Raw genomic sequence first — 25,242 nt, forward strand, 5'->3', positions numbered from 1 at the left:
ATTCTCTCTTTTAGAATCAGTTTGAAAAATCCAGCCAGGCACGGTGATTCACACCTGTAATTCCAGCACTTTGGGAGGCTGAGGTGGGCAGATCACTTAAATCCATGAGTCTGAGACCAGCATGACTAACATGAGGAAACCCAATCTCTACTAAAACAAAACACAAATTAGCTGGGTGTAATGATGCACGTCTGTAATCTTAGCTGCTCCGGAGACTGAGGCACAAGAACTGCTTGAGCCTGGGAGGCAGAGGTTGCAGTGAGCCAATATCGTGCCACTGCACTTCAGCCTGGGTGACAGAGTGAGACTCTGTCTCAAAAAAAAAAGAAAAAAACCAAAAGAAAAATCCATGGAGGGATCTATGTCATGGTCCTGTTGCTTGAACAAAATCACTGTGGGCCTAAAATGGGCAAATGTATTGGAATTTCCTTAGTGTAGGTCAGACTGTGGGGTGTGGGATGGAGAGAAGGCATTTTGTTTTCCTTTTTAATCAAGATGCTTCTGAGACAAATGTGATCTGCTATGACAGATTAAGGTTTTTTTTAAATAACATTACCAGTCTTTTTATATATGCCTTTATATTTTCCTTCATTTTCATATGAACTGAAGACTTCTAATTCCCAAGTTGATAGAATTTTCACTGATTACATTTTCACTTGAGTTCTTATGAGTGATGTCTTAATTTAGAGTATTCAGCCTGTAGTTTCTCTCATTTGTAGAATGTACAAAGATCCCAAATCTGTACTTTGCTTAATGTGAAAAAATCAATATTTTAAAAATCTGTTGTAGTTAGACAATATACAGGTTATATTCAAATATGTGCAAGTATATAAATGTATGTGTCTTAGTTCATTGGTCCTTCTAAAACAAAATATCTTAGGCTGGGGTAACTTAGCAGAGATTTATTGCTTGCAGTTCTAGAGGCTGGGAAGTCCAAGATCAAGACGTCAGCAGATTTGGTGTCTGGTGATGACCTGTTCCTCATAAATGGTGCCTTCTGTGTGTCCTCATTTGGCAGAAGGGACAAACAAGCTCCCTTGGACCTCTTTTATAAGGGCACTAATCCCATTCATGAAGGCTCTGCCTAATCACCTCCTAAAGGCTCCACCTCTTAATACCATCACCATCAGTGTTAGGTTCCAACATGTACATTTTTGGGGGGGGGGACACAAAAATTCAGACTATAGCAATGAATATTTAGAAATTAAGCAGTTTTGGCCAGGTATGGTGGTTCATGCCTGTAATCCCAGCAGTTTGGGAGGCTGAGGCGGGTGGATCATGAGGTCAAGAGATTGAGACCATCCTGGCCAACATGGTAAAACCCCGTGCCTGCTAAAAATACAGAAATTAGCTGGGCGTGGTGGTGCATGCCTGTAGTCCCAGCTACTCAGGAGGCTGAGGCAGGAGAATCGCTTGAACCTGGGAGGTGGAGGTTGCAGGGAGCTAAGATTGCACCACTGCACTCTAGTCTGGGCGACAGAACGAGACTCCATCTCAAAAAAAAAAAAAAAAGAAGCAGTTGTACCCTAAAGGCCTTTTAAAGTTAGTTAATGTGGTCTATTTTATTTTAGGATTTAAAAAAACACTTTAAAATAATTTAAAAACAATTTGTGTTGTCATGTGAGGTCGGTTATCAATGATAAAGGTTCTTATTGGTAAGAGGATGAGGAATGCTTTAAACAAAAGGCGAAGTGTTGGGTGGAGCAGATTATTTGGCTTAGATTTTTGAGAAGCTGGAAAGGAGAAATGGGATATGATGAAGGGAAACAAATTTGGTGGTTTGGGATAGAACAGTTGAGGCACTGTAAACATGAGGTAAGAAGAATTAAAGCAGTGTAAGTAGTGGAGGACAGAGATGGTAAGAATAGAGAGAGATGAACAGGCTAAAGAAGCAGTTTAGCAAAATGGAGAATTTAGATACCGGGAATGACCTGATTCAGGCTAGTAAGTGACGTTTGCCTAGAGATCAGTCTAACTGGGGCTCAAGATATGGCCTAGCTGTGAAACAACAGATGATGAGTGAGAAGCCCAGCGTGCAGAAAAGAAGTTTGCTTGGCAAACCAGAGATTCTACCAGTATTTAGGGACATGGCTTTCCAAGATCAGGAAACTTCTGAGTTTAGAACATTGAATCAACACAAGGTTAAATGGGACTCTTGTTTAGTCTCCTTTGACTCTTATGCTGTTGCTAATATCATTTATGAAATCAGCAAGGACCAAAATTAGGGTAACAACTAATTGTTACCCTTTCAAGGATGACGTATGCTCTGTTTATTCAAGAGTAATACATTACTGAGGAGAAGCGTGGCCTCAGCATGAGCACTAGCTCCACAGGTGTGGCTGATGGCTGTCAGTGCTTTGTAAAGCATGTTCTCTTGAAAGGAGATCTGAATATATGTGTCTGGCTGCCACAGCAATCCTTGCTTGAAATAAAATTTTCCATTACTGTTAGAAAAGTCCCAGAGAAGTCTCCTGTTGGCCTGTCTTGAGTCAGTGCCTTAGCCTGTCAGTGGCCAACAGATTGGTGTGCTTTTGGCAGGCTTGGGTCCTGTGTCCCTTTCTGAGGGGATGGGAGTCAATTCTCGGGCTTAAATCACCATATGAAAGTGAAATTCTGTTACTAGAGAACAGTAATGGATGCTGAACAAGAAAATGTTTGGCTTCGTGTGGTAGTGTGTGCCTCTAGTCCCAGCTGCTTGGGAGGCAGAGGCAGGAGGATCACTTGAGCCCAGGAGTTGGAGTCTAACCTGGGCAACATAGTAAGACCCTGTCTCAGAAAAGAAAAAAGTTCTCTATAATGGTGGTTTGCTGCACTGAATTTTTTCTTGGCAGGGGACAGTTTGCTGCACTGAATTTTCTTTTTTTGTAGGAGACAGTGTAGAAGTTGACAGAATGCTAAGGAAAACAGAATGAAAACTAACAAAAAGGAGAAAGGCAGAGCCTGTTGTGTTGCATGGCAATAAAACCAGATGAAGAATGACCTGTTTTCAACTAGACAGTTCCTTATTTCTACTTAAAACATGACTGTTCTATGCAAATATAGGAAAATTTAAAAGGGCCATTAACGTAGACATTCTCCATCCTTTTGCCTAGATTGAACGATGTCCTGTGTCTTATAGTGTCATTTATTGAGCGAGGTACCCTTTCTCAAAGCTGTGTCTGTGCTAAGTTTGCAGGAATCGAAATTTTGAGTGATTGTACTATATTAATGAGGAAGGCTAGTGAAAAATAATTACTTCCCTTGTGGTCCTTCATGAATCCTTAGGAGATTTAGCTAAAAATAATTTTTTGTTAGAGGAAACATTTCTAATGAGTTCTGCTGTTGACAGATCAGTTTGGAAAGAAAAGAGCTCTGCAGTTGATCAGCATAGTAATATATTTCTAGTTCATTTGTATGCTGGACCCTGGATGACATAGTTCCTGTGATCTCATTTATTCTGGCAGTAGCTCAGCTAGTTCATATCCACAGTTGTGGCAAAAACTTTTGTACTGAAACAAGTGAAGTACAGATAATGTGACATCCAGAATGTGCTGTTGTGGTCTGTTTTTCATCTAAGCATGAAATAATGATATTGAAAAATTGTTTTTAATTATAAGAGGAATATATAATGTTAGATAAAATAACCTGTACTTTCACTGTGAATATTTATTTTCTTTTAATAACTTCTAATATAGCAGTATATATGGTCATGTTGTTTGGACGTTCTGGGGGTAGTTGCTTTATATTCACATTCATGTAATTGGGAGTGTATTACCTTTGGGTCCCACTACATTTTAAATATTGAGTTTTACTATATTTTATTTTGTTTTTTCTACTGGTATTTTATTTATTTTATTTTATTTATTTATTTTGAGACTGAGTCTCGCTCTGTTGCCCAGGCTGAAGTGCAGTGGCGCTTCACTTGGCTCACTGCAACCTCTGTCTCCTAGGTTCAAGCTATTCTCCTGCCTCAGCCTTCCAAGTAGCTGGGATGACAGGTGTGGGCCACCGTGCCTGGCTAATTTTTATATGTTTAGTAGAGATGGGGTTTCTCCATGTCGGGCAGGCCGGTCTTGAACTCCTGACCTCAGGTGATCCACCTGGCTTGGCCTCCGAAAGTGCTAGGATTACAGGTGTGAGCCACCACACCTAGCCTATATTTTAAATACTTTTTTGTTTTGAGATGGTCTCACTCTGTTGCCCAGACTGGAGTGCAGTGACCTGATCTCAGCTCACTGCAGCCTCACTTCCTGAGTTCAAGTGATTCTCCTGCCTCAGCCTCCTGAGGAGCTGGGACTACAGGCATACACCACCACGCCCAGCTATTTTTTGTATTTTTAGTAGAGACAGGGTTTTACCATATTGGCCAGGCTGGTCTTGAACTCCTGGCCTCAAGTGGTCCGCCTGCCTCGGCCTTGCAAACTTTCGGGATTACAGGTGTGGCCCAGTGCACCTGGCAGTATTTTAAATACTTTTACATTAAAAAAAATTTTTCGTGAGTATATAGGAGTAGGTGTATATATTTATGGGTTACCTGAGATATTTTGATACAGGCATACAATGTGTAATAATCACATTAGGGTAAATGGGATGTCCATCACCTCAAACATTTACCCTTTGTATTATAAACAATCCAACTATACTCTCAGTTATTTTAAAATGTACAATTAAGTTATTTTTTATGAAATCACCCTGTTGTGCTAGCAAATACTAGGTCTTATTCATTCTTTTCTATTTTTCGTATCCATTAACCATTCTCACTTACCCCTACCTCCACCATTCTCACTTTCCCCCTACTCCCCACTCCCCTACTTCCCTATCTTTCCCTCTACCTCCTCCTGTCCTACCTCCCCACTTTCTCCCTACCCTTCCCATCCTCTGGTAACCATCCTTCTACTCTCTATTTCTGTGAGTTCAATTGTTTTAATTTTTAACTCCCACAAATAAGTGAGAACATGCGATCTTTCTGTGCCTGGCTTGTTTCACTTAATGTAATGACCTCCAGTTCCATCTATGTTGTTGCAAATGACTGAATCTCATTATTTTTTATGGCCGAATAGTACTCCATTGGGCATATGTACCATATTTTCTTTTCTTTTCTTTTTTTTGAGACAGAGTTTTGCTTTTGTTACCCAGGCTGGAGTGCAATGGTGCGATCTTGGCTCACTGCAACCTCTGCCTCCTGGGTTCAAGCAATTCTCCTGCCTCAGACTCCCAAGTAGCTGGGATTACAGGCATGTGCCACCATGCCTGGCTAATTTTGTATTTTTAGTAGAGATGGGGTTTTACCATGTTGGTCAGGCTGGTCTCAAATGCCTGACCTCAGGTGATCTGCCCACCTTGGCCTCCCAAAGTGCTGGAATTATAGGCGTGAGCCATCGTACCTGGCCTGTACCATATTTTCTTTGCCCATTCATCTTTTTTTTTTTTTAAGTTTTATTTTGAGACAGAGTTTCTTGTCCAGGTTGGGGTGTAGTGGCATGATCTTGGCTCACTGCAACCCCCGCCTCCTGGGTTCAAGTGATTCTCCTGCCTCAGGCTCCTGAGTAGCTGGGATTACAGGCATTTGTCACCACACCCAGCTAATTTTTGTATTTTTAGTAGAGACGGGGTTTCACCATGTTGGTCAGGCTACTCTTGAATTCCTGACCTCAAATGATCTGCCCGCCTCAGCCTCCCAAAGTGTTGGGATTACAGGCGTGAGCCACTGTGGCTGGCAGGGAAAGATACTTGTACATGGGTCAGGAATTGAACCCGGGTCTCCTGTGTGAAAGGCGAGAATTCTACCACTGAACCACCATTGCGCTGACTTATCCGTAGAGCAGATAAACGAACAGCAACCTTGGTCCTTTAAACTTCATCTTGAACTTAGAAATAACAAGAAAAGACCCTTGAGCCCCAAATAACTTTTTGACGAGCATGCAAATGTAAAATACGCTTCAGAAAGATTTAAAAATCTTTTGGACCTCTTATGCTTTATAATTATTCCTTATAGTTGACTAGGATAGAATACTTAAAGTTTCTATTCTTTTATATTAATGCACATACATATTTTTTTAATTTTTTTTTTTTCAAGAGACAGGGTCTTGCTTTGTTACCCAGGCCAGAGTGCAGTGATATGATCATGGCTCACTGCATCTTTGGCTTCTGGGCTCAAGTCATCCTCCCACCTCAACCTCTCTAGTAGATAGGACTACAGGGGTCCACCATCATGCCTGGCTGATTTTCTAAACTTTTGTGGAGTTGAGGTCTCACAAGTTTGCCCAGGCTGGTCTTGAACTCCTGTCTTTAAGCAATGCTCCTGCCTCAGCCTCCTAACGTTGTGGAATTACAGACATGAACTGCCACGCCTGGCCAGCGTTATGCTTTACTCTTTTTGATAATGGAAGTAATACATGCCCAAGTTAAAAAAAAAAAAAAATTAAGCCATACTGAAAACATTTTAAAAATACAAATCAACTTTATTTCCAACATTCAGAGAAAACTTAGGTTATCATTTTGGAGCTTACTTTTTGGACTTTTTTTTGTGCTTGTATTTACACACAGGCACATACAGAATTATGATGATTATGTTCAAGATGCTTTGTAACCAGCTTTTTTTCACTTAGTTATATCGTAGATATCTTTACATAGCAGTAATGCATAGTAATACCATTTTAAGTTACTGCATTAATGTACTATATGAACGTATTGTTTAGTCAGCCTCATGCTTTTTTCTCTTTCATCATTAAATGAGTTCATGAACATGAATATTCTTGTCTGTACCTTTTTCTTATTTCATTATTGTATAATTTAAAGCTACAAATGTAGCGGAACTTGTAAAACTTCAGAGTGAAATATTGAAGCCCTTGAGGTGTTGGTATTTTTTTATTTTTATTTTTTATTACTCTGGGATCAAGATTAGGAAAAATATTTCTCTCTCTCAGGCTACGTGTTTTCTGGGGCTGTTATCTTTTTTTTTTTTTTTTTTGAGACGGAATCTCACTCTGTTGCCCAGGCTAGAGTACAGTGCCATGATCTTGGCTCACTGCCTTCTCTGCCTCCCGGGTTCACACTGTTCTCCTACCTCAGCCTCCTGAGTAGCTGGGACTACAGGCGCCCGCCACCACGCCTGGCTAATTTTTTGTATTTTTAGTAGAGACGGGGTTTCACCGTGTTAGCCAGGATGGTCTCAATTTCCTGACCTCATGATCTGCCCGCCTCAGCCTCACAAAGAGCTGGGATTACAGGCGTGAGCCACCGTGCCCGGCCGGGGCTGTTATCTTAATGCTTACAGGACTTTATTTGTATTTTTATCTTTGTTTATTTTTGTTTTTTAAATTTTTTTACTTTTTGTGTTTTTTTCCATATTGGTTTTTTCATGTTCATATGTAAACTGTCATAGTATTTCTTAGACATCATTAATGGATAGAAATCTTAATTTTAAAATGGAAAAGAAGAATGAGTCTGACTGCATGTGTCAACTTAATTTATTTTAAAAATTACTTAATGTTTAGCTGGGCCTGGTGGCTCATGCCTGTAATCCCGGCACTTCGGGAGGCTGAGGCAGGCCAGTGAATCACTTGAGTCTAGGAGTTCGAGACCAGCTTGGGCAACATGGCAATTTACATCTTTTAGGGTTATAACACTTATAATGTTTGGGAAGGAAAGATCCTTTTATTACTTTTAGTTTATCATAATTATTATTACCATTTTATTTATCATATTATTTATAATTTTTTTCTTAAAATTTTTTTTTCCTGGATGCTCTTATAGGGTTAAACATTATTATCACTTTAATCAGACATTATGTTATGGCCACATTTCACATATTAGAGTGAAAGGAAAAGAGGAATTCAGAAAAGCAGAAGAAAGTGTGTCAAAATTTATACGTTCAAATCAGTGCTACCTTTCCAAGCAATATATACTTTGCTGCCACTGCTCAAATTGTCCATTGGATCTCATTTTCTAGATAATGGCTTTAGGGTTTTATTTGCATCTGTGCAAAGATGTGTCTATTCAACATGAAAACATTAGTGAGTTCAGTCAATAGTTTGGTTTGGGGTTTATGTGATACCAGTAGTTTTCAATTCTGGTGGATTAGTTTTTTTACTTTCTGGTGGACTCAGCAGAATCTTTGTGATGAGTTTTTTGGTAGGTTAGTTTGCTAGAAATGGGTTATCTTTGAATTAATGATCACTGGTTTGTTTTTTTTCCCAGTCAGCAGATAAGCAGAGAGCCCTAGAAGAAACCAAAGCCTACACCACCCAATCCTTAGCAAGTGTTGCCTATCTGATAAACACCTTGGCCAACAATGTCCTGCAGATGCTGGATATCCAGGCATCCCAGCTACGAAGGATGGAATCTTCAATCAATCATATTTCACAAGTGAGACCACAATATTTTCCTATTTGCCTAGGAGGAACCCTTAATAATAAACACAGGCTGTCTGTAATGCTGGCAGCTTTTATTATGTAAGTTAACTCACATGTACGATTTGGAAAATAGCAACTTAATATTAGGTTGTTTTTAGATTCTGTCTTTTTGTGGGATGGTTATCTTCTCTGTGATTTTGATAGGAAAGTAAATCGTAATGAATTTTATTAAAACTCAGTTGTCATGGTAACATAATCAGCCCTATAATGAAACTTCATCCTTTCCCCCGCCTTTTTTTTTTAAAAACAAATTTCGTACTTCTTTATCAATTTAAAAAGATAAACTTGATAGATTGGTGGCTTGTTCAAAATTTTTTTTTTCTTTTGGTAGGATTTATGTTTACTGGGATGGTACCATACCTGCAATAATGGAGAAACTAGCAAACCTTATGAAATTATTTTTATTATATATAACTTTAAAAAAAGTGTATTACTTCATGGGCTTGTAAAAGATTTTTTAAAAATGTTAATCTGTCTTCATTATAAAAGCCATACTCATGAAAACCCAGAAAAAGAAGAGAAAAAGTGGAAAAATAAACCATTTTACCACTTCCCAAGCTTTTCTCTGTTAATATTTTGGTATATCTCCTTGTAATCCTTTTTCCTGTAAGTAGTTTTTTTAAAATGTAACTGTGGGCTGGGCACACATCTGTAATCCCAGCACTTTGGGAGGCTGAGGTGGGAGGATCGCTTCAGCCCAGGAGTTCCAGACCAGCCTGGGCAGCATAGCAAAACCCTGTTCTCTACCAAAAATACAAAAATTAGCCAGGTTTGGTGGTGCACGCCTGTTGTCCCAGCTACTTGGGAGGCTAAGGTGGGAGGATCATCTGAGCATGGGGAGGTCTAGACTATATTTAGCTGTGATTATGACATGCCCTTCAGCCTGGGAGACAGAGTGAAACCCTGTCTCCAAAAAAAAAATAAAAAAAAGTAGCCAGGATTATAATAGAGTCAGTTATAGAATAGGTATAAAATTTTGGGTTCTGCTTTTTTAACTTAGCATTAAAGCAAACATAATCTCTTGATGTTGTAAGTTCTTCATAAACATTCTCAGTGGCTGCATAATGTTGCGTGTATATGTTGTACCTTTCATAATCATTCCCATATTTTGGGGCCATTTAAAATAATACTGCAGTGAAAAACCAATTAAGTTGTAAAATGCAATTTTAAAAATATAAAAATGATAAAGGTTTTGGTCTGCCTCCCTTTTTTTGAATAGATCTTTGAAATGTTCTATTTTAGCACTCTTGTCATTTGAATGATTATTATTCAACACTCTTTTTAGACCTAAATGATTAGAACTATTTTGGAATAAAAATAATTTTTAAATGTGCATATTATTATTATTTTTAATGTCTTGAGAGTTCAGGGCTCTTTTCAAATGAACTAACCGTCTTTGAGAGTCTAAAGTTTAGCAAATTTGTATAACTAGACCAAATATAGTCCAGATAATAAAATCAGATATGGTATTTTTGAAAATTTGTCAGACCAATTTAGAGAGATTTCTTATTTAATATTACTTAATCTGAAATCTGAATTTGCCATTATAAGGGTTTCTTCACATTTTATACAAACTTCTGCAGACATATCATTTATTGCTTGTTATATTGTGTATCTTAAGTTAAAAAAAAATTGGTGCGTTTTAATGAGTGTAAGGTAAATTTCAGTTGGGAAAGGCCTCCTGAAGGAAATAATCAATGGGATTTTAAATGACGAAATAGATGATTTTTTTTTTTTTTTTTAAGAGACAAAGTCTTGCCCTGTTTCCCAGGCTGGAGTATAGTTGTACAATCATGGCTCACTGCAACCTCGAACTCCTGGGCTCAAGGGATCCTCCTGCCTCAGCCTCTCAAGTAGCTGGCTGGGACTACAGGCACATGCCATGCTTGGCTGAATTTTTTTTTTTTTTTTGTAGAGATAGTGTCTTGCCATCATGCTGGGGCTGGTCCTGAAATCCTGGGCACAAGCAGTCTCCCACCTTAGTCTCCCAAGGTGTTGGGATTACAGGTGTGAGCCACTACTCCTGGCCTGAACTTGGTTTTCTGTAGAAGGAGGGAGGTTGACAAATTGCTAATGTGATATAGAATTTCAAGATCTATTCTTGAGAATCCTAAAATTTTTCCATGTTTGAAGCATTAGCAAAGGATGTTAAAAAGAAACGTTAAAAAAAAGAACAAATATAGAAGAGAAACTAGTATATTTGAGTTCCTAAAAAGGAGGAACAAGTTTTATTAGGCATTAGGGGAGAGTAGGAGAGATTATGTGGGTAAATGATGACAACAAGCAAATAGCAATGAAGGATAATAATTTATTTTCTGTTTAGAATTTTGTAGTACTTTGGTAGAAAAGTGTTAGCAAGCTCAAGGAGGAAGGTGAATACTCAGCCACCCTAGATTTTGAGTATATGTATTAATTCAGTTATTCAGAACATTTTCTTTAGGAGTATCATATAAATTGGCATTTAATTAATGTGGTCAATTAATGCTATCTTTTAAAGCTATCTTAATGGATTAAGTAAAAAACAGAAGAATGGATAGAGATTAATAAGCCGGAAATTACAGAGACCTCAGTCAAAGCTGTCAGGAATACGTCGAACCTTCTTTTTTCAGAGTTGAGTGTCTAGAGGGCAATAGTTGGAGGGGTAATAGATCTGCAATTCTCAGTGGCTGTTAAGTTTATACAGAATATAAATTATTATGTTGGATAAAGGATCAAGTCTGAGAAATAGGCTGTTAGAGGCTATATTTAAGAAACAGGAGTAATTTTAAAAATTTATGTATTTTCTAGCATTTGCCTCAAGGATTGAAATTTTTTACTTGTGTTTATAGGTAGAATTCTTTATTTAAAAAGTCAGTTGAATATCAAAACTATTTGATATTCTTCAGACTGGAATATTATTCTCTAGTGTAGAAGAAAACATTTTCTGCTTACAAAACAAATAGTAAATACTCTAAAATAGGGGTTGGCAAACTTTTCTTAAATAAAAGGCCAGATGGTAACTATTTTAGGTTTTGTGGGCCATGTGTTGATAACTATTTTAGGTTTTGTGGGCTACGTATGGTGTCATTCTCCTATTATTCTCTCTCTCTCTCTCTCTCTCTCTCTCTTTCTGTGTGTATGTGTGTGTGTGTACTTTTTTTTTTTTTGGTTGGGGGATGGGGTCTCATGATGTTGCCCAGGGTGGTCTTGAACTCCTGGTCTCAAGTGATCCTCCCACCTCAGCCTCCCAAAGTGCTGGGATTACAGGCATGAGCCACCATGCCCAGCAAAGAGAGATGACATTGCATGTGAGGATAGAGATGTGGACAGATTTGAGAGACAGTTTAATTACGTTTTCTTTTCTTTTTTGTGTGTGTATTTTTAAACAATGATTCAAAAATGTTAAAACTATTCTTAGCTTCTGGGCCATATAAAAGCAGGCAGCGGGCCACATTCTGGCATGGAGCCTTAGTTTGCCAGCCCCTGCTCTAAAATACTTTTTCCAAATGTTTGAGTGTTAAATTTTATTATGATGCTTGTATTATTATTTAAAATATTGTGTGTTTCTAGAGGGAACCAGGGGGTTCTTGAGACCAGATTTTTGTGCAACTTGGGCAAAAATACTAGATTCCGAGAGTTTGTAGAGAAGATTGAGTGGAAGGAATGGAGGGTTCAGTCAGGTCAAAGACAAGATCACACATTTATTGGAATGGCAATAAGCCTCAAGAGTTGTAAGGGTAGAGTTATTTAGGACTAGTAGATACTAGTTATCTAGGGTATTGAGTTTCTTTTCCCATTAGTATTTTTTTCCCCATTGCCTGGGTAAGAACTTTACCACCTTTCAGCCTCCTAGCCCTTTCGTCTATTTTAACGAAAATGAACACTGAGTAGGATTGGCCTGAAAAAGATCAGGGCATCTAGGTTTTACCCTGACTCTTCTGCTGACTTGTGTGACATTTGACTTCTTTGAACTTAAGTTTTTTCATCTGTAAGGCAGGACTGTTTAGATAATTTCTTAGCTGTTTTCCATCTTGAATTCCTTATTTTTGCGATTCTCACAAATGAGCTTGATTTTATTTGCTTCCATTCTGTTCTGTTGGTTCTGCTCTTTACCTCAATCTGTGTCCACTGGTCTCAACCCTCTATTACTTTAATGTAACTGAACTGTTTCTCACATTACTCTGAATTGTAATCCGAGGATGGGAATTCCATTGACTGTACTCTGTATCGGGGAGAAATACTTCAACAAAACAAAGTAATAACCCACTCTTTCTAAATGTCAAATGTTTTCAAAAACAAGATATTAATTGATTAGGAATATATAGTATCAGACACTTTTTTGTATTAAAAGGACAATATAGTATTAAGTAGTATACTATTTTTTACTACATTCATCATATCTATAAGGCAGTATTAGGGTTGGTTCTTAACATGGATTATGTTATGTATTTTAGGGCTGATAAATTTTAAAGAAATTTCATCTCTAGCTTTGTTGCTGTTATCCTATTCATTCTTTGGAAGGATATTATTAAAACAAATGAAAATTTTTATCTTCAAACTGATAGTGGAGTTAAATTAACATTAAATATTTCCCCTAAATATATACTTATCAGAGCAAACATGTAATTTTACTGAATACTTGTACAGGTACACATACCTTTAAGTCAGTATAGTGTAACATTATTATAAGGATGAATGTTGCTTACTGTGCCCATTATTTTGTGTCCTTTTCTGGTAATTTTTTTTAATAAAAAGTTTGCAAAACACTTTTCAAACTAAAACTCTTATCAGTTTGTAAACTAAAATTTTTCTAAGCGAGGCCCATCTTTTTTCTTTGCTAGTAAAATTAGTCAGTACTTATCCATGTTCAAGTTTGTCATGGCTTAGAAAAAAAGATTAAGCAAGGTCAAAAGGCAACATAAAGAACTTAAGAAAGTAGTGCTCTTCCCACCTTCCCAAGGGCTGAGTAGGACTTACTGGGCCAGGTGTTAAATTAGTTAGCAGGTAACAATTAAAGGAGCTGGAAAATAATTATCATAAAATAATATAAAATTGGAAGTAATTCTTCTCAAGAGCTAGGTATTGAAAGGCAGTGGCCTTAAGAACTCAACAAGTAGGGTAGCTTTTACTGTCTAAAAACTTTAGGCTGGGTGTGGTGGCTCATGCCTGTAGTCCCAGCACTTTGGGAAGCTGAGGCAGGCGGATCCCTTGAGGTCAGGAGTTCGAGACCAGCCTGGCCAACATGGCAAAATTCCATCTCTCCAAAAAATGCAAAAATTAGCCAGGTGTGGTGGTGCACACTTGTAGTCCCAGCTACTCAGGAGGCTGAGGCGGGAGTATCACTTGAGCCCAGGTGGTCGAGGCTGCAGTGAGCCATGTTCATGCCACTGGATTCAAGCATGGGCAGCAGAGTGAGAAACTGTCTCAACAACCCAAAACACAAAAAACTTTATATAGATAGCCTTGCTTAAGAATTTCTAATTTTGGCCAGGCTCCGTGGCTCACGCCTGTAATCCCAGCACTTTGAGAGGCTAAGGGTGGCCGGATCACTTGAGGTCAGGAGTTTGAGACCAGCCTGGCCAACATAGTGAAACCCTGTTGCTACTAAAAATACAAAAATTAGCCGGGTGTGGTAGTGGGCACCTGTAATCCCAGCTACTCTGGAGGCTGATGTAGGAGAATTGCTTGAACCTGGGAGCGGAGGTTGCAGTGAGCTGAGATCGTGCCACTGCATTCCAGCCTGGGTGGCAAAGTGAGACTCTGTCTCAAAAAAAAAAAAAAAAAAGAATTTCCAATTTTAATTAAGGAGATACACTGAAGGTTATCAATACGTAATTATGCATAGAAAGTAGACTTTTTATACTTCCCAATTAATTTCCTATGTAGTTTTTATATCACTTTATATAAAAAAACTGAAAATTACTCTGTTAGTAACTAATTTGTTTTATGAATGATACATAATTTGAAGCATAATTGTAATTTAAATGTTTATTTGAAACATTAGCTTACTAATAAAAAAAATTGAGACATATTTAAAAACACCCAATTTAGTTGGGTTAATCCACTGTAACTGTTTGATTGCAGATGTTTTCCCACACTGATGGGCAGCTAACTGAGGTAGTGCTATCCAGTACAGTCAACTTTCAATTATCTGTGGTAATGGGAAATGACAATGCATGGATAATCCTAAAACAAAATATTTTATACAGTACCTTCCTGTCATCTGCTGTGGCCTGAGCATGTGCTTGGGTTAATGAGGGAGATGTGGGAGTGGGGCTCAGTCTTGCAAAGGAGCTGGGAGTCAGTATGATTATCTCAAGGCCATAAGAGGTATCCTTAAGGAACCTGGGTTTGGCACTGTGTGGCTGAAGTGTCATGGGGAAAGCCTGCAGCATGCAAGATCAGCTTGGCAATATCAGTGAGAAGCTAATTAATAAGGAACTGTGGGAGAATAGATGTTTATTAAGTCCTACACAATTGCAGTGATATATCTTGGTGTGTTTTTTGGTTAATGGGATCTGTAGCAAACAATAATTATATTAATTGTGTATTTGAATTAGTTTTGGTCATCTTTGATTGCTAGCAGAACACATTTTTTACTTGCCACAGGTGAGTGCTGTTATTGAGGTCTCTTCTAAATAAGTAGGTTTATTGTCATATAACTAGTAACTTAAAAAACCCAGAATAAATTTGAAATACTTTTCTTACTTTTAAAATTCATCCTAAATATCAGTGTTGAACTTGTACTTCCAAAATTTAACTTAATGAAATTTAACATTGTAATGTCAAAGAATATCATGAGGGCAAACGCCATAATTACTGATAGCTGTGAATTTGATGTAGGAAAAATATAGTAGCCATATTTTATTTAAGAATATGTTACAGGAGCTTTCCTAAATTTCTTTTACAACTGACAATTGTCTACGAATTTATGAATGTTAAAGCTGCATGATAGATGTGAGGAGGGAGTGTTTATTATTCTATCTAATTTGAATATGCTTATTTTCTACAAGTGAAAGCTGTAAAAAAATTGAAGCAGATGATTGCTGAAAACCTTAGAATCTTCTGGACCAACCTGAGAATCTTCTGCTTGTTTATGAAATAGATTTAGTGCTCTCTGTCAAATTATTCAAACTCCAAGTAGAACCATAGCCATTTTCTAAAGGCATGTTTTCTTCTGCCCACAGGCAATACTGCAGTTCAACCCCGTGTGGTAGTATGATGGCAAGAATGCAAATTATACCGTTGTTAGATTACCTTTATTATTATAGATGTTTTTTAAAAGTTATTTACTTAAAATATCTATACTTAGGCAAATTAGAGGCGTTGATCTTGAGTCGACTTTTGTGACCAAATTTGGAAACAATTGCAATTTGAGATTGAATGAGGTAAGGGACCAGCTAATTAGTCCTTCCTCTATAGATCTTTGGTTCTCAACCAGGGAAGTTTTGCCCCCAAGGGGACATTTGGCAATGTTAGACATTTTTGGTTGTCACATCTCATGGTGGGGGAGTGCTACAGTTATCTACCTGGATGCTTTTCTATATTCTGCAATCCTCAAGACAGCAGCCTTCACCCCTGCCCACAACAAAGAATTATCAAGCCCAAAATGTCAGTAGTGCCACTGTTGAGTTACCCTGCCCCTAGTGTTTCTAAGATGTAGGCATTCTTTGAAGTAGACAATTAAAAACATCATATAGCCAAACTAAATTATTTTGACTTTCTGTATACTTATGCTGTTTAAAAAACATGCCTTCAGTTTTTACTGAGATTTGATATAAAAAGCAACAACAAATATATTTTTAAAGAATTTAATCCTGGGAAACATTTCACTTTCCTGATGAATTGATATATTTCCTCGTAACTCATTATGTTTCTATTTTGCCTTCTCTCCCTGGAGGCTTAGTGCCAATTTTTTTGCTCTATTATAACAATGACCCCTTATTTTAGGCTTATTGTTATCTTTTTATTTACTGTATTGGTCTTCCTTTTTTTTTTTTACTGTTATGGTCTATGGGTTTGGGCTAAGTGTGTGTTTGTGTGTATATGAAGAGAACATGTGGGTAATATGTAAATGTCCCCAATCCCTAGACCAAGTCACATCTCTATAAGATCAAATGAACAGATTTCTAATTTATATTTTAATGCTTTTTTAAAGTCTCAATTTTTCAAACAAGAAATATGTGCTTGTTATAAAATATTACTGTGTGTTAGTGTAAATAATAAGTGGAAGATTACTTCTCCCTGTTCATTCTCCGGAGATTTATTAATATTTCTAGTATGTGCCAGGCATAGTGGCTCATGCCTATAATCCCAGCACTTTGGGAGACTGAGGCAGGAGCATTGTTTGAGGTCAGGAGTTCAAGACCATCCTGGGCAACACAGTGACATCCCATCTCTACAAAAAATAAAATTAGCTGGGCATGGTGGTGCATGCCTGTAGTCCTAGCTACTCAGGAGGCTGAGGTGAGAGGATGCTTGAGCCTAGGAGTTCAAGACTACAGTATGCTATGATTGTCCCACTGCACTCCAGCCTCTGTGACAGAGTGAGAACCTGTTGCAAAAAAATGTATATTTATAGTATGCAGATGTGAAATAGAAGCTATAAGCTTGTAATTCTGTTATGGCTGCTCAGGTTTACACTCTTATAGTTTCATTTCTGAATAAGTTAAGTACATTTCTAAAAACTGAGGAGAATAAAAACAATGTCTTGAGGATTATGTTATCTGATGAACCTTTTATTGATCTGATGAAGACCCATTTTATAAAAAAAGTGTCATATTTTGTTTTTTGAAGCATACTTGATGGTATGAAATGGTATTTCTAGCCCATACTTTTAATGATTTAGAATGACTCACTAAACTTTATTCGAGGCCAGTACATTGGCTTACTCCTGTAATCCCAGCACTTTGGGAGGTCAAGGTGGGTGGATCACTTGAGCTTAGGAGTTCAAGACCTGCCTGGGCAACATGGAAAAACCCCAACTCTACAGACAGTAGAGAAATTAGGCCAGCATGGTGGAACACGCCTGTAGTCCCAGCTCCTTAGGAAGCTCAGGCGGGAGAATCATTTCAGCCTGAGAGGTCGAGGATGCAGTGAGCCATGATCGGGCCACTCCACTCCAGCCTGGGCGACAGAGTGAGATACTGTCTCATAAAAATAAAATATAATCCAAATGTGATTAATTTCCATTTCTCTAAAGTTAAAAATTAAGTGAATTCCAATATCATCACTAATATGCAAACTTAACTTTTCTGTTACAGTTTTCCCAAGCAGTTGAAGAGGAAAGCTATTCTCATAATTAGCCTAACATGCGTAGAAAAGTTTAGAGATTATTTTTTTTCTTTTTCTTTTTCTTTTCTTTTCTTTTTTTTTTTTAAGATGGAGTCTTGCTCTGTTGCCCAGGCTGGAGTGCAGTGGCACAATCTCGGCTCACTGCAAGCTCTGCCTCCTGGGTTCACGCCATTCTCCCGCCTCAGCCCCCCAAGTAGCTGGGACTACAGGCACCCGCCACCATGCCCGGCTAATTTTTGTATTTTTAGTAGAGACGGGGTTTCACCTTGTTAGCCAGGATGGTCTCGATCTCCGGACTTCGTGATCCGCCCACCTTGGCCTCCCAAAGTGCTGGGATTACAGGCGTGAGCCACCATGCCTGGCTGAGATTGTTTTTTTCTTGAATACTTAAAATTGTAAGATTACTACCATGGTTAGTTTTTTATTTGATGTTCCATTTATACATTCGTTAGCTCTGGAACATATAGATCCTGTTGTTTTTAAGGTCTCTTGGTTGTAGAGAAATAAGAGGCTTTGAATTTGTTTCAGGCTTACCTCATACTTGAGGCAGTTTAGAAGGATAAATGATCAGTGTTCAGATTTCTTAAAGCAGTATTTTATAATGTCATGATGATTATCTTTTCACTGTTACTACCAGGTTCTTTTAGAAAGGGGAAATTGAAGTAGGACATTGAAGTGGGACTGGGGAGGAGTTAGCAAAAAATGTGTCTATTGATTGCTGCTTGAGCCAGGAATTGGTGGTAAGAGATGTGAACCACTTTAGTGAAGTGATTTTTCAAACTCTTTTGACTGCAACACACAGGAAAAAAATTTTTTTACGTTGTATTCAGCACATAATTCATGTATATATTTATATATATAATAAACAGACTTTTCAAGAAACAGTATTTTACCTTACTATGTGTACATGCAGTCTGATATTTCTGTTCTATTTGATTTGAAATAATTGCTGCTTACATACCACTAAATTGCAGCTTGCAGTTTAAAAAATTTTGCTTTAGTGTACTAATTACCTGTGTATGTGGAGAAATTCACCCTCTGTTAGCAAATAGAAGATTGTAATTACAATACATTCTTACTCGTATGTCTTATGTGAGCATTTAATAAATATAAATAAATTAATGAAATATTTTACAGGCATTTTGTCATGATAAAATATAAGCAGCTTTGCCCAAGCAACTTGGTCTTTTGGGGTCAAAAAATGGCTTTTTTGTTTTTTGACACAGGGTCTTGCTCTGTCACCCAGGCTAGAGTGCAGTGGTGCATTCATGGCTCACTGCAGCTTTGACTTCCTGGACTCAAGCAGTTCTCTCATTTCAGCCTCTCAAATAGCTGGGATTACAGGCACGTGCTGTCATACCCAGCTACTTTTTGTAGAGACGGGGTTTCGCCATGTTGCCCAGGCTGGTCATGAACTCCTGGGATCAAGCAATCTGCCCACCTTGGCCTCCCAAAGTGCTTGGATTACAGGCCTGAGCCACTGTGCCTGGCTTTATTTTTAACATTATATTTCAGCCCTCTTTCTTTTTAAATAAAAAGATGTTTAAACATGAATAGAAATTATACTAATAGGTCATTAGAAATGTAACTAGATTAATTTCGGGGGCTTTCTTAATCACTATATTAGTCTAAATCTTAATGGAGAGGGAAAAATTAGCATGCTTTAACCCAGGGGTTGGCAAACCTTTTCTGTAAAGGAGCCAGCTAATATATACTTCAGTTTTTGTGGGCCATACCATCTCTGTTGTGGCTCATCTCTGCCATTATAGTGTAAAGCCTAGACAGATAAGCAAGTGAGCGGCATGGCTGTATTCCAATAAAACTTTACTTATGGAAAAGCATATTTGAATTTTATATAATTTTCACGTGAAGGTTTTTTTTGGTTGTTCTTTTCTCCAAACATTAAAAAATGTAAACACCACTCTTAGCTTGTGGGCTGTAAAAATCAGATGATGGGCCAGATTTGGCCTGTGGGCCATGGTTTACCAGCCCTTGCTTTAACCTAAAAATGGAGAAAATCAGTAGTCCAGAAGAATAAAATTTAGCAAGCATAGTTTAGAATATGAGTAGCAATATTAAATCTCTAGGCATATATATTTTGATTTTTGTGGATATTAGAACTATACATTTTTGTGTTGTTTTTTACATTATATTTTGCAGACAGTTGATATTCATAAAGAGAAAGTTGCAAGAAGAGAAATTGGTATTTTGACTACCAATAAAAACACTTCAAGGACACATAAGATTATTGCTCCAGCCAACCTTGAACGACCAGTTCGTTATATTAGAAAACCTATTGACTATACAATTCTAGATGATATTGGACATGGAGTAAAGGTAGGTATAATTTTTTTCAAGCTTTTAAAAGTAGTAACCCATAATGAAACCAACTCTTGAGAAAATTAAGCTTTTTATCTGTCTTTCTTTCCTAGAGGACAAAGTCTTGGCCCAGTTGTGGTTGTGAAGATTCCTTGCTACTATAACTGTTTTACCCTTTTTGCTTTTTCTTAGTGATGTATTCTCAAGTTTTAAACAGTCATCTTTGAATGAATTATATTTGCTTGGTTATGATAATACCTCCTATGGTTTGAGTAAATAAGTGTCGTGTAATCTTTCCAATTTTAATTTAATATGACTGATTAAAAAATCATTCATCATGTTATTATGAAAGTGTTTACCTTATCTCAAGTATTTATCAGCAGACTTTTGGCATTAGTTTTCAAAAACAACATATATTAATAGACATGTACTTTGAATTTTTCTAAAATAATTTTATCCCAACATTTTGGGCAAGAATAGTGTTAGGTAAAAGTAATAGGTGAATTAATATTGCCACTGCTTTTGAGTGTGTAGCTATTACATATTTTGGCTGTCTTTTAAGATGTATTTGGGTGCCTAGAACATGCAAATTTCATTTAAATTGGTGTTTGAACTTAATGATTCAGAGCTTTAGCTGAGTATTAATTTACGTCTGATCAGTAGTTTGAAAGACAGTGACTTATCAGATGTGACTAAATAAATATACATGCTTATAATGATACTGTACAGTTCATGTAGTTGATTTTTTTTCTAATATAAGCATACTTAAAAAACGCTGTTATGGATGGAAATCAGTTAAATCTAAATTTAATGTAGATCTAGGTAAAAAGAAAATGTACACTGTAAATTTATTTTTAAAATCTCTTTGTCTTCAGGGTTTTGATGCAAGCACTATTATCTGGAATATGATATTTAAAATAACTTTTTTGAGACAGGGTCTCACTCTGTCACCTAGGCTGGAGTGCAGTGGCACAATCATAGCTCGCTCCAACCTTGTACTCCTGGGCTCAGGTGATCTTCCCTTGTCAGCTTCCCTGGGACTACAGGCACGTGCCACCATGCTGAGCTAAATTTTTTGTTTGTAGTGACAGGGCCTGTCTGTGTTGCCCCCAGGGTGGTCATGAACTCGTATACTTAAGTGATCTTCCCACCTTGGTCTCCCAAAATATTGGGATTACAGGTGTAAGCCGTCGTGCCTGCCCAATATTTAATTTTATAGCCAATACCTACATGCATTTAGATTACTAATAAGAGCATGTTAAAATAAGATGTGTAATTGGATGGTTAGTTAATAACTGAAATTTCTTCTAACTTGGGAAAATTTATTCAAGGCTAACAACTGCTAATGGAATATTTTAGAATACCTCTAGAATCTAATGCCAAAAAGACACTTAGAATATAAAAGATGACATTTGTGTTTGCCCAATTACATAAGAAAAAAGTAATCCCATTTTTTAAAAATATATAATTCATAGGTTTACATCCCCCATTCTTATAATCCTCAAAGTAAAATGTTTTTCTTTCAGGATTCTAGCCCCTTCATTTTTTGACTTTCAGTGTTTAAGGGTCATTAATTTGAAGAAATCTTTAATACAATTAAATTGTGGAATAAAACAGTATCTTAAATTCATCAGAGAAACTTCTGTTCATGACACATTCTGCTTTAACCACTCTTTCTATGATCTACTGAAACATTATTTTGTTAATGCTGAATGCTTAACTTGTTTTTTCTTTTTTTCCTTTCTCTTCACATCCTGAAGTTTCAACTAACCTTTCAATGCTTTTTTTCCTTACCTCTTTTATTTGCTCCATTTATGCATTAAGTGGTTGCTTAGATTTAAGGTAAGAGATTCCAGGGCTGGATTTCCATTCTTTGTTCTTATGTAGAATATTACATATGGGGAGTTAAAGAGATAGTTAACACTTGGCCTTTTAAAACCCAATAAATCTCCTTTTTGTTTTATTTTTTGTCATGCAACTTCGTGGTGTGTCTTCATGTTCCTTGAGGGCAGATATTTTTGTCTGTTTTGTTCACTGCTCTATCCTTTGTGCCTAGAACAGTACCTGACACACATTAGGTGCTTAGTAAATATTTGTTGAATGAATGGTTATTTTGTAATGTTAATGTATTTTGTGAAACTGAAATGTAAGCTACCCTATCATAAAAATGTTATGAAATATAATTAGCTGGATTTTTATAAATATAGAGACTTTGTTATGAATCGGAGGGCCAATTAATGTGCTTTATTTAACCCTCCCCCTGTGTAATAGCCTTTTTATTCTATAAATGGTGTGCTTTCTGATATACCTTATGGACAATATGTCATTATCTTTTAATCAGTATAAAGAAATTGAGAAGCAGAAAATATTCAGTGACACGGGTTTTTTTTTTAAGTTGCAGTATCATATTTTGTAGAAAAATTATTCTTTTTTCCAAATAGCTGTATAAAGAATATATTTCAATATAAACTGTAAGAGCTTTTAAAGGTGAATATAATTATATGCAAAACTTCAAAAGCTCATGATAATGTTTAACAGAATATCAGTTAAGAATTAGAGATATTTCCTGTTAGAATTCGTTTCAATAACGTTTTGGTATCGTGGAGGATTCGTGATAAAAGAAATTCAACTATATTCAAGAAGCCTGCCTAAAATACAAGGTTACTACAATTATATACAAAACTTAGCATGCATTTCTTCTTTGATTTTTTTTTTGTAGGTGAGTTTTATAGTTTATTTTCAAATATATATTCCTCCCATCTAATACCCATTATTTGCCATATCTTTAGTGTAGAAAGTGATGACAAGATGACTGAGCTCTGAATCATTAACTAGTACTAACTATGGCCACACAACTTTCACCTGCCCGTGGTAGGTAGATTTGATTGGAAGAGCCCAGGCATATGGACACCTGTATTATTGATTGGATTGTTGGTTCCAAATCCTCAGTCATGGTGAGTAAGATGTGGAATTGTGAAGAAATCCTTTTGCTTGAAATAGGTGGGTTGCAGTGAACTAGACCAAAAGCAGACTGTGGCTGCTTTGGCCCTTTTACCCTAAAGTCTGTATTCAAATTTTGACCATTGATGTGTTAACCTCCAAAGTGATAGAAATACACGGAAAGTTTAATTGAAGAAAAAATACAGAAACACACAAATTTTTTACCCTTAAAGTTTAGACTAGCTTGCCCAAGCTACTATCTCATGCTTGTTTTCTCTAAGCCCCAGTATGATTCCTTCTTGATGTTCCTGCGTCAGGATCTGTTTCCATTGTGAGAGATAGGCCAAACAGAGTCTCCTAGAAAGATCTAATGAAGAATCACACTTAGATAAGATCCCTGAGCTTTTTGGAGACCTGTGAATTCTAGCAAGTGTCTTAGAAGTCTCCTGATGAGCAATAGCATTATGGATTCCTTATCCTCATTTTAATCAGGGTAGCTGATTAAATGTTCAAAATTTAAAACCTATTTAAGACCTAGTCGTTTTTCTTTCTACTTCTCTTTTTCTCTTTCTCAGCACTTTTTGAGCTCTGTCTTTGCTGCTCCCGTTGCTGTCATACTTTTTATACTTTTCAGACAGTCTCTAGAGAAAGTCATCATACTTTAGGACCTTGTTTAAAAGTTTAACTTTTACTATTTTATACAGCATGTTTGATGCTTAATTGTTCTTGTCATCTGAAATTTGGATTAACTGTTTTTCTTCAGTCAAGTTACAAATTCAAGAGTTCATAAGATTTTTAAAAACACTATGGTAATAGTTTTATAACAAAGGACGTACAAGGTCAGTGGATAGAATGCCATATTGGAGGTGTTTTCATATATACCTAAGGCCATATAAAAGTGGAATGTACCTTGAACTGGTTCCTGTTCCATACTCTTGTTTTTTTTTTTTTTTTTTTTTTTTTTTTGGAGACAGGGTCTCACTCTGTCACCCAGGCTGGAGTGCACTGGTGTGATCATGACTCACTGCAGCTTTGACTGCCCTGACTCAAGTGGTTCTCCTGCCTCAGCTTCCTGAGTAGTTGGTACTACATATGTGCACCACCATGCCTGGCTATTTTTTAACAAATTTTTTGTAGAGATGGGGTCTCACTGTGTTGGCCTGGCTGGTCTCGAACTCCTGTGCTCAAGCCATCCTCTCACTTCGGCCTCCCAAAATGTTGGGATTACAGTTGTGAGCCACCATGCCCGGCCAGTACTCTTTTAGTAGTAAAAAGAATTTTAAGACCCTGTTACTGAGGTCAGTATGATGTGTTTGTAATGAATTTTTCTGTTGAATGCATTAAAATTGTCACGAATGAAGCTAAACTTAAGTATTTTTAAAATAAGCATATTAGTTTAATCAAAAGTAATAAAAACTTCTGATTTTTAATGTATTATTTCAGTTGAACATCGCCCAAGCAGATTCTTTTTTTTTTTTCTTTTTTTCTTTTTTTTGAGACCGAGTCTTGCTCTGTCACCCAGGCTGGAGTGCAGTGGCACGATCTTGGCTCACTGCAACCTCCGCCTCCCGGGTTCAGGCGATTCACCAGCCTCAGCCTCCCTAGTAGCTGGGATTGCAGGTGCCTGCCACCACGACTGGCTAATTTATGTACTTTTAGTAGAGACAGGGTTTCGCCATATTGGCCAGGTTGGTCTCAAACTCCTGACCTTGTGATCCACCCACCTCGGCCTCCCAAAGTGTTGGGATTACAGGTGTGAGCCACCGCACCCGTCTCAGATTCTTTTTTTTTTTTTTTTTGAGACGGAGTCTTGCCGTTGCCCAGGCTGGAGTGCAGTGGTGCCATCTTGGCTCACTGCAGGCTCCGCCTCCCAGGTTTCACGCCATTCTCCTGCCTCAACCTCCCGAGTAGCTGGGACTACAGGCGCCCGCCACCTCGCCCAGCTAATTTTTTGTATTTTTAGTAGAGACGGGGTTTCACCGTGTTAGCCAGGATGGTCTCGATCTCCTGACCTCGTGATCTGCCCGCCTCGGCCTCCCAAAGTGCTGGGATTACAGGCGTGAGCCACCGTGCCCGGCCAGATTCTTAATAATTAATGAGCAGGGCTTAAGAGTTTTACAGCCAGCAAATTAAGAATATAATACTTTTAAAAATTTTGCTTAAGATCTTGAAGATCCATCATTTAGCCCCATGTTTAAAAAATGGACTGTTTTCACTTGAGTACTATTTTTAGCAAGTATTTGTCATTCCTTACAGAAATATGATAAATTCCCCTTATATTTCTAGCTTTCAGGTACAGTTGAAGGTACACTCTTAA

General features: G+C 37.3%; 1 protein-coding gene across 50 annotated transcripts in view; it reads left to right on the forward strand.

Annotated features, from left to right (window-relative positions):
- The window catches only part of ABI2 (abl interactor 2), a 101,493-nt gene that overhangs the window by 30,349 nt on the left and 45,902 nt on the right, over positions 1-25,242 (forward strand). For 22 of the 50 annotated variants that reach the window (XM_054680098.2, XM_054680102.2, XM_054680108.2 and 19 more), the window contains exons 2-3: positions 8,179-8,346; positions 19,827-20,003. In XM_054680098.2, coding sequence (XP_054536073.1) covers positions 8,179-8,346; positions 19,827-20,003 — 345 coding nt within the window. Of the gene's footprint in view, positions 1-8,178; positions 8,347-15,684; positions 15,761-19,826; positions 20,004-21,809; positions 21,828-25,242 lie in introns of all 50 variants that reach the window. The other 28 variants (XM_054680096.2, XM_054680101.2, XM_054680106.2 and 25 more) reach the window with 4 other exon arrangements.

The sequence above is a fragment of the Pan troglodytes genome, chromosome 13 (genome assembly GCF_028858775.2).
Source record: "Pan troglodytes isolate AG18354 chromosome 13, NHGRI_mPanTro3-v2.0_pri, whole genome shotgun sequence".
NCBI lineage: Eukaryota > Metazoa > Chordata > Mammalia > Primates > Hominidae > Pan > Pan troglodytes.